This window comes from Physella acuta, unplaced genomic scaffold, assembly GCF_028476545.2.
Source record: "Physella acuta isolate Inbredline_101_S28 unplaced genomic scaffold, ASM2847654v3 ptg000258l, whole genome shotgun sequence".
Lineage (NCBI taxonomy): Eukaryota > Metazoa > Mollusca > Gastropoda > Physidae > Physella > Physella acuta.
Window position 1 is genome coordinate 782783 of NW_026731777.1, and position 9972 is coordinate 792754.

Consider the following 9972-nt stretch of genomic DNA (forward strand, 5'->3'; position numbering starts at 1 on the left):
AAAACATAAAAACTTAAGCCTATAAATTATTCGGAAAGTTAAAGTTTTTAGAATCAATGTTATAACAGTTGTAAATCAAGAGAACTTGAAAGTAATTTCTAATTATTTTCATCAAGCCTAAATTATAACCGGATGTTTCACTTTCGTAAGACATATATTGATTGGTCCCAAATCAATTTTTTTTTTTATTTACTAAACTTTGCAGATATAGATATAGTTTCTAATTAACGATGCTAATTTAAACCTAATGACACAGGTCTCCTTTTTTCGCTTTCAATTTGCACAATAAAATGTATGCTAGCCTATCGAATAGCAGGATGCCATTGTTTATGTCGCCATTACACGTGAAAACCAAATTGTCTTTAATTTTCTTTTACTTTTTATTTAGTTACATAAAATATTTTTTAAAAAATACATCCAATCTTTAGTAAAGTCCGAAAAAAACAGACATGATTTTAAAACCATTTTAATTATAACTAAGCCGCGCATGATTTTAAAAATATTTAATGGGCCTCTGGTATACATTTGAGACTTTTTTCGCTCGAGTTCATTGAAGTTTAAGATGTCAAAGTGCTTTCATTGAAATCATTCAATAAACGTCATCAAAACTTGTGTAGCGCAACAATTTCAACATCCTGTAAACAAAATGGCGCGACTGTAAATATTTATAAAAATTCATCTTTAACTAAACCAGATAAAGAAAACTGCACCAACCCTCTAGATTACCATGGCATTTTATTTAAGCAGTCTCAAACAGGCAGCTGTAGATTTTGTCATGGGTGGGACTACACAGGTAAAGCCACGGGTAAAACCTTAGTGTAGCGTCGTGAATTCGGCTAAAACAACTTAAGTAATGTGGGAGAGAGTTAATTATTTAGAATTAATGAATCTGGCTTTAAATATGAGTTTATTTTTGTATATTTTAATAAAATATTATAGATAATTAATAATAGATCATCATTGATGGTTAAATCAATTTAAATATCCTGAAATGAATTTTTATCAACCCTGTTCGAGATAGTAACTTATAGTAAATATTATTTAGAGTAGCTTCCCTTCCATTTCTATTCGTATGGAAATGGATTTTAAATATGATTGTCTTGTATTTGTATAAGCCTACAAAGCATTTTGTTTAAAATTCTGCCATTTAAAAACTGAAATTACTAACAAACAACACCATCAATTCTAGAACTATTGTGAGATGCAACTTGTATCTATGTATAAAATCACTTTTGTGCTAGATATAATGTTTATTTGTTCATTACTTGATCTATAGGCTTACAGTTTGAGTTTTTTAAATTATTGTTTGAGTGTTCGCTATTTTCATTTTAGGTTGTTTTTTTCCCTTTAGTGATTCTATCTTAAATTATGACAGTTTTTTTTACTTCTCTTTACCTTAATTAAACCCCAACCTCCATCATATTTCGTTGTCAATGTCACGACAAGTCATAATCCGGTGCGTTAGGAATACGGCCATAAGCATGGGGCCGCGTTAGAGCACCAGTAGGCTATCGCACTCTGTGAGATGACGTACTTTAATTCAATAGCGCGAAACTGCCCAAAAATTTAGTAATGTTACATCTTTTGAGGACAGTTTTTTGGACTTAAATTTAAATATCATGTTGACTGTCTGGCCTAATACACAGCTCTTAATTTTCGAATATCACTTTTAATGTATCAAGATTTAGATCAATAATTTACTTAAAATAAGTGTCTTCTTATCGTCCATTGTGCTTTAATAAAGCGCAGAGCAGCTTCAAAATCGGACGGCCATCCTGTTTTCACCAAATTTCTTTTGGAGCTTAATATGGGTAGTCTAGTTCTATACGGTGAGAGCTTAAAAGTTTTTAAAGGGCCGAAAGTCTCAAGACAGCAAGCTTGCAGAAATAACCACGTATGTTTAAATGGACGAGGGATAGATGTGTGAGGGGCTGTTTAATTGAACACCAACATAAGTAATCAAATTAAACGTCGCATAAGTGTCAAAACGGCAGTGCTTGTTTTTTCCCATATAATTAGCCAAACAGTCGGCGGTACCGGTACATGCGTCACGCGCGAGCGTTAACTCGGTGACCATGTGCTAAGTGGGGGATAAAACGGTTGGTTTCAAGAAATGCGACTCAGCATGCTAATTACATTTCTTGACCCGTCTCAAAATCACATCGCATGAATTCTACCCAACCTGTCCCCACCACAAATCACAATTTCTATCTGAAACAATAGGTTCATCACTATATTTGTTCTGTAATAGTGCCCGCTGTCATAACTATATTAACCCAGTAAGATCGACATCATTTATTTGCGATCTAATGTTGATTAATATTTTGATTACTGCATAAAAAAAAGTGTTCAAAAGTTCGACCTCCACTCAATTGTTGTGGTCTTGGATGCACACTATTAAGTCTGAAAAGGTCTATTAGTCATTCATTTCAACCATATTAAAAAAAGAAAAATTACAATACAGGCATATATAATAAAAATAAAAATTCATGTTAAACCATAAAATCAACACAACAGATATGCGAATAGACAATTTTTCAAGGGAAACTACTCTATTATTGTTTTTAAACATGGCCGCTGCTTGTATTTACTTATTGTTGTCTCGAACATGGTAGTTTAAAGCTTATTCCAGGATGTTTTTGACTGGTTTGGTCATGGATTGTGATTTATTAATCAATTATCTGTTATATTATGTAAAATATGTCATACATATGGCCAAATGAAAGAAATATTCATTAGTTACCTCTACCGCATATAACTAGTTTCGTTTGAATTTAAGACGCTAAACTAAGGTCTTACCAAGACACGTCCCATAGTGTCCTATACTCACGTCCTATAGTGTCCTATACTCACGTCCTATAGTGTCCTATGACAACCTAAGTTCAGTCTGAAGACCTAAACTGTGCAGTCTCAACAAGGTTATATTATTGGATGTTTAAAGTCCTCTAAGATGAGTTACTTGCTTACAACATTATCATCTAAAAAGAAGAAGTTGACAAAGTCATACGTAAAACTAAAGATGTGGTTCAGGTATAGAGATTTGTGAGACACACAGATGCTAGCTGTTTACAACTATATGACATTCTCTCAAAAACTGCAGATGACTTGGCTAACATAGCAGAAATATGCTAAGTGGAAGTGGATAAAGTGGCCATCTACACACAGTACTTTGATATATTCCTCATAACTTCCACAATCTTTTTTTTCAACAGTCAACATATTAAGGTTGATTGGGGAACACCTGATCACACCAAATTTATTGGTAGTTTCAAGCACAAGCAAGATTTCATTGGTGTTGTTGAAGTAATATATAGAGGTGCAATGAAAGGGAGAGTAAAGGTTGGGAGTCTATTATACCCACAAGATGTTCTAAAATATCACTTGATTTACAAGGTCGCTACGCCTCTGGTGTCTACCAGGCAACTTGTTTAATACAATTTCAGCCTGACTGGAGCCAGCTGCCGAACGAGATTCTGCTGCAAGTCTTCAGTTACCTTAGCAACAGCGACAAGTACCACGCCGCCCTCACCTGCAAGTCCTGGCTCCGCCCACTCTCAGTGCCGTCCCTGTGGCAGTCCGGAGATTTTGTTTTTGACTGTAAAAGCGACGAAAAGGCCATCCGGTTTGTTGACATCACCGGCAAAACATTACGTCATATTAAGGTAGAATGTAAAAAACTTGAAAATCTTCAATTGGGTAAGTCACACAGAGTATAGTAAAAATGTATGTGTATGTATATTAAGAGTATATTACATGTGTAATTTCATGCGTAAATTACACGTGTACTTTTATGCGTAAATTAATTGTGTAATTTCATGAGTAAATTACGTTTGTAATTTCATGAGTAAATTACATATCTAATTTCATGAGTAAATTACTTGTGTACATTCATGAGTAAATTACTAGTGTAGTTTCATGAGTAAATCACATGTAAATTTTCTTGCTTTGAATAGTATTGGAATACCACCCATCTTGTTCAGAGAAGATGTATCTGTTTTTAGCCAGCCTTTTGAATTCAGAGAATCACCAGCTGTTGACCTTCAGACTGAAAAATCTGAGCAGTTTGGAAACGTATTGCGGTGGGGAAAGGTCAACGCCGTTGTCTGAGGTCGCTAAACTCCTGAAGAGATTCTTGAAAGTCCAGCGACAGCTTCGTGTCCTTGACCTTAGCAATAGCGAAAAGTCTGTGAGGTTCTGTTTCAAGGAAATTCTTACCGTGAGGCAAGGTTAGTTAGGACAGTCTAACATCGGGCCTTGAGTGGTGGGCTTACAGGAATTTATAGACCGTTTATGTTGGGCTTAGAGAGATGTGTCAATAGAAACAACACGAGGGGCGGGATAGACGGCGAGACGTTGGGTGTCTACAAGACAGTTCAATTACATAAATGCAGAGGCGTAGCGAGGGGGGGGGGGCGTGTGGTGCGGACCGCACCGGGTGACACCATTTAGGGGGGTGACACCAATGCAAAAAATAGCAAAATATAGAGAAAAACTTGAGGGGGGGGGGGTGCAAATTGAAAGTTTGAGGGGGGGGGGGGTGCAAATCGAAAATATGAGGGGGGGGGGGGTGACACCATTAAGTGCCGCACCGGGTGACACCCGACCTCGCTACGCCACTGCATAAATGTAACAAGGTTTGTCTTTAAGTTGACCCGATTGTGGCTCAGTGGGGTCAATTACTTGTGAAATTTTTATACTGCTAATGTATCAGATAATCAAAACAAATACATGCTAATGTTTCAGATAATCAAAACAAATACATGCTAATGTATCAGATAATCAAAACAAAAACATGCTAATGTTTCAGATAATCAAAACAAATACATGCTAATGTATCAGATAATCAAAACAAAAACATGCTAATGTTTCAGATAATCAAAAAACAAATACATGCTAATGTATCAGATAATCAAAACAAATACATGCTAATGTATCAGATAATCTAAACAAATACATGCTAATGTTTCAGATAATCAAAACAAATACATGCTAATGTATCAGATAATCAAAACAAAAACATGCTCATGTATCGTCTAACATAAATAAACAATAAGTAGAAACTTTATTTATATATCCCAAGGCATGAAATTGCTGATAGCAGCTGGCAAATACTGCGGCACCACGCTACATACCCTTGCTATCGCCAGGCTCGTTAGCTTGAAAAGTAGTTTCCATAATAGCATGAGCTATCTTCCGCAATTTCGAAACGCCATCTCTGGTTTCAGCAAGTTATCAGGTGGGATGAATTACGTCATTTTTATAGTTACATGAATTAATATTTTTTTCTAGTCTTGCACATTTTAAGTAAATAACTATTATTATTAGTGTAATGAATAATCAATCTTTTATTCTCCTATGAATAAGTGTGATGGCTTATGATGGTGCTTATAAATGTACATGGAAGTAAACTCCGATTATATCTCGTGTTCATTAATCGCTATTTAGTCTGGAGAGTAGACAAACACTTCTCAATGTAGCAGTTCATTCCGTTTTAAAAGTACCTTGACCATCCAACTCTAACAATACCACCCAATGCTGATAAGATCTTGACTCACTAACTCAGACCAGACTCTTACAACGCAACTCTAACAAGACCTTAACAATACACATCTTAACTCTGAACAGATTTTAACCACTAAGCTCTGATTCGATCTTGACCATCTATATCTTGCAAGACCTTGACCACCTAACTCTAACAAGACCTTGACAACACAGCGCCTAGTTCTCAAAAGACTGACTCTATATAACCGTAATATTTAGTTTCGTATGTTCTTCTCGTGTGTTTACCATATGCCACATAACGAGAGGCCTTGTGACTTTCAGACCTTGACCTCAGCTATGGTTATCTGGAAGATGACCTGCTACTCAGCCTGGCTAATACAACAACCAGCCTCAAGTTGATCACAGTTCGAGCTGATGAAATCCCAGAGTTAGAAAGTCAAATTACCGCTCTAGCATGGGAGAAGCTTACAGCGGCATGTCCTGAGCTAAAAGCGATTTTTCACATCAAGCACAAATTTGTGAGCTGATGTTTTAAAAATGCATAAAATCCTTCAGTATAACAAGATTTTACAAACCTTCAGTATAACAATTTTTAATAAACACTAAAAAAAAAAGAAAGACAGGAAATATTAACATCAGTTTACTTTTGATATTAACCTAAAAGTTGTGTCTGTCTGCTAACAGTTTTAACACACATACAGAGGCGTAGCGACCCTTCCCGGCGGCCGGGGACAAACGTTCGATTTGCACCCCCTCCCCCTAACTTTTGATTTACAAACACCCCCTCAAACTTTTCAATTTGTTTTTCCAACCCAACACATATGTCCCCCCCCCCCCCCGCCCCCCTAGCTACGCCTCTGCACACATCCGCTTTTACTGCAGTAGCTCAACAAACTGCTCACGTTGAATTTATTATTTTATTTATTTATTACACTGAGTAACAATGTATTATTTCCAAGAGGATCAGACATAATTCTATATAGAATTGCAAATTAATTTGAACCTTATTCCATGCAGGAGTCGTACTCCCAAGACCCAACATTGATACTCACACCATCCATGCCGCTCTATCAAGTCAAGTGGAAAGCTGGTGCCGCCATCGCTAAAGAGAACTTAGAGAAGTTCTTTCAACATGTGGCACAGAACTTTCAGGTGAGAGGGATGAGAGGGACCCGGTAGTATGCAAAAAGTAGATACAGAACTTTCAGGTAGGCTAGTTGACGCTTATGAATCTTGAATACAAAAACTCATGATTATAATCATATAATTGGTCTGTGTTTACAGAATACCATACACCACCTTCATCTACAGACGGGTGTCCGCCCTGACACGGAACGCTTTGAGCTTGTGTTCAAAAGGTAGGTGAGCTTTGCTCTTCTGTGTTTTGAGGCTTTTAAAATAGATTTTTTTGGCTAAACCACATTAGTTGTTTGAGTTGTAAGTAGTGCCGGAGACAAAACTTATTAAAAGCGCACCCCCCCCACGCATTTTTTTGTGTCCCCGGGGACAAACTTTCGATTTGCAACCCCCCCCCCCCCCTTCAAACTTTCAATTTGTTTTTCCAACCCATTTTAGCGCCCCCTTACGGCCAGCGCCCAAGGCGACCGCCTAGTTCGCCTTATAGGTAGCGCCGGCCCTGTTTGTAAGGAGTTAAACACATCGCCTAAGCTGTAGCAAGATGATATGCTTACATTCTAGTCATTGTATGTCTTTTTGTATATTTGATGTTTTCTAAATCAATGAAACCAATTTTATATTTCTTTATTTCTTATCACTGATAAGTGGCGGGAGAGTTGGTATGTTGCAACTCACAGATAAAGTTGTAAAGCCCCCCTTTTAGACCTAACGAACTATAGGGTCGATGAACTACAGTTTGTATGTATCTTGAGCCCGGCATATGGTGTAGTCAGCACAATGCTCAACTGTTAAGTACGGTGTGCCTTTATGATGTGTGTCATCAATGGATGTAATGCTGTTATTTCTACCCTACCTGTGTATCATCAATGGATGTAATGCTGTTATTTCTACCCTACCTGTGTATCATCAATGGATGTAATGCTGTTATTTCTACCCTACCTGTGTATCATCAATGGATGTAATGCTGTTATTTCTACCCTACCTGTGTGATGTAATGCTGTTAATTCTACCCTACCTGTGTATCATAAATGGATGTAATGCTGGTATTTCTACCCTACCTGTGTATCATTAATGGATGTAATGCTGTTATTTCTACCCTACCTGTGTATCATTAATGGATGTAATGTTGTTATTTCTACCCTACCTGTGTATCATCAATGGATGTAATGCTGTTATTTCTACCCTACCTGTGTATCATCAATGGATGTAATGCTGTTATTTCTACCCTACCTGTGTATCATCAATGGATGTAGTGCTGTTATTTCTACCCTACCTGTGTATCATCAATGGATGTAATGCTGTTATTTCTAAACTACCTGCGTGTCATCAATGGATGTAATGTTGATATTTCTACCCTACCTGTGTATCATAAAATGATGTAATGCTGTTATTTCTACCCTACCTGTGTATCATAAATGGATGTAGTGCTGGTATTTCTACCCTACCTGTGTATCATTAATGTATGTAATGCTGTTATTTCTACCCTACCTGTGTGTCATCAATGGATGTAATGTTGTGATTTCTACCCTACCTGTGTATCATCAATGGATGTAATGCTGTTATTTCTACCCTACCTGTGTATCATCAATGGATGTAATGCTGTTATTTCTACCCTACCTGTTTGATGTAATGCTGTTATTGCTACCCTACCTGTGTATCATCAATGGATGTAATGCTGTTATTTCTACCCTACCTGTGTATCATAAATTGATGTAATGCTGTTATTTCTACCCTACCTGTGTATCATAAATTGATGTAATGCTGTTATTTCTACCCTACCTGTGTATCATCAATGGATGTAATGCTGTTATTTCTACCCTACCTGTGTATCATAAATTGATGTAATGTTTACGATTTCTACCCTACCTGTGTACCATCAATGGATGTAATGCTGTTATTCCTACCCTACCTGTGTGTCCACAGTTTGCAGGCGTGCAAAAATCTGGACACCCTGTCCCTGTGTTTGAAAAGCTACAAGAGTGGTGACGTAGAGATGTACATGCTGGCAATAAAAGATGTCATGACGCGATGTCCAGTGTCATGTGACGTCACACTGAACGGTCAAGTTGTGAAGGTGGGGTCAGGAGAGTTCACCGGGTTGACCAGTTGACGAATGTTTTTTTTTTAGATCGGTGGTAAAACAAGGTAGTACACATTAGCATCTGTGTTTTTTATTTATCCTAAAAAAATGGGTCCATTTAACTATTTGTTTTAAGTTTTGACTTGCAATCAATTTATCAATGTCAAGATGAGCTAGATGAAGAGACAACTATTGAAAGCTGATTAGGGATGGTTTGGTGAGATCTTAAACAGAGGGTTAGCGCAGGAGCCATAGTATGGAGGTAAACAGTTCTAGAACAATAACATGGAGGCCAGCAGTTATAGAACAATAAAAATGATGAAAACAATACTAAAAAGCTGATAATTGCACCCCTTCTACTCGGTGATTTTAAGTTACCAACCGGAGAAAAATGTCAGAAAAACTCTTGATTTGTATAATAATATTTACTAATAATAACAATAAGTAGTTTCAAATGCATTTAGAGTGAATTATTTCCCATATTTGATTGTATACTTGATCAAGGGAATCAATTGCAATGAAATCTCTGTATTAAAACAATTTAGAAATCATTGTAGATAGGGAAAAAAAACCCAGTAATGATATTTTATTTAAACGTCAATTAGACCACTGCATAACAATTTATAGTTAGAGATTTCAAACATTAAAAACTTGTATACTTTTTTCAGCTACTTAGGTTAACAACGTTTATCGTTTTGCGTCTGTAATTTTTTTTAAACTGTAAACACTTTATTTAATACAGGCTGTACTATTTAAGTTTCTTTCTTTACCTTTAGATCCCATTTCAAAGAAGGGTCTATATTAAAATAAATTCACTGTGCAGGTTACATTTTAATATGATCAACACAAAAATGATCAACTAGCTGTCCTTCACAGAAAATCAATATTTTATCATAGGTTCGTGTGTTGCATGGTACCCAGAATTTAACCATTCGATTAACCGCATTCAATGATGATATTGATCTAACGTATCATGCAGTAGACAGAAGTTAAGCATGTAAAGAAAATACTATGCAATTGATTAGAGCATATTAGCTTCATGCATCGAATAGGTGCTAAAACATATTTAGCAGAAGACGAATTATGTAGCTATTGCTAGTTTATCTACAGAAAATGCATGTTAATTTAAAAAAAAAATTAAGTAGTACAGTTAGTGTATTTTCTATAACATTTACATTCGTATTCGAAATTATTTTATTGTAATTAATATATATATATATATATATATATATATATATATATATATATATATA

General features: G+C 36.1%; 1 protein-coding gene across 1 annotated transcript; it reads left to right on the plus strand.

The window, feature by feature from the left end:
• The first annotated feature begins 649 nt into the window (after nucleotides 1-649).
• LOC131938881 (F-box only protein 39-like) lies at nucleotides 650-9141 on the plus strand. The gene is made up of 8 exons (XM_059297103.1): nucleotides 650-793; nucleotides 3444-3696; nucleotides 3954-4226; nucleotides 5081-5236; nucleotides 5824-6020; nucleotides 6520-6654; nucleotides 6787-6860; nucleotides 8563-9141. Exons 1-8 carry the CDS (start codon nucleotides 728-730, stop codon nucleotides 8747-8749), a joined length of 1341 nt encoding a protein of 446 aa, XP_059153086.1. The 5' UTR covers nucleotides 650-727; the 3' UTR covers nucleotides 8750-9141.
• Nucleotides 9142-9972: the final 831 nt, after the last annotated feature.

Bases quoted from the DNA above. Each gene is read 5' to 3' on its own strand.
- LOC131938881 (XM_059297103.1), top strand. From the start codon at position 728: ATGGCATTTTATTTAAGCAGTCTCAAACAGGCAGCTGTAGATTTTGTC. The intron at 6,655-6,786 runs GTGAGAGGGATG...CTGTGTTTACAG, and splicing joins ATGTGGCACAGAACTTTCAG to AATACCATACACCACCTTCA. The intron at 6,861-8,562 runs GTAGGTGAGCTT...GTGTGTCCACAG, and splicing joins TTTGAGCTTGTGTTCAAAAG to TTTGCAGGCGTGCAAAAATC.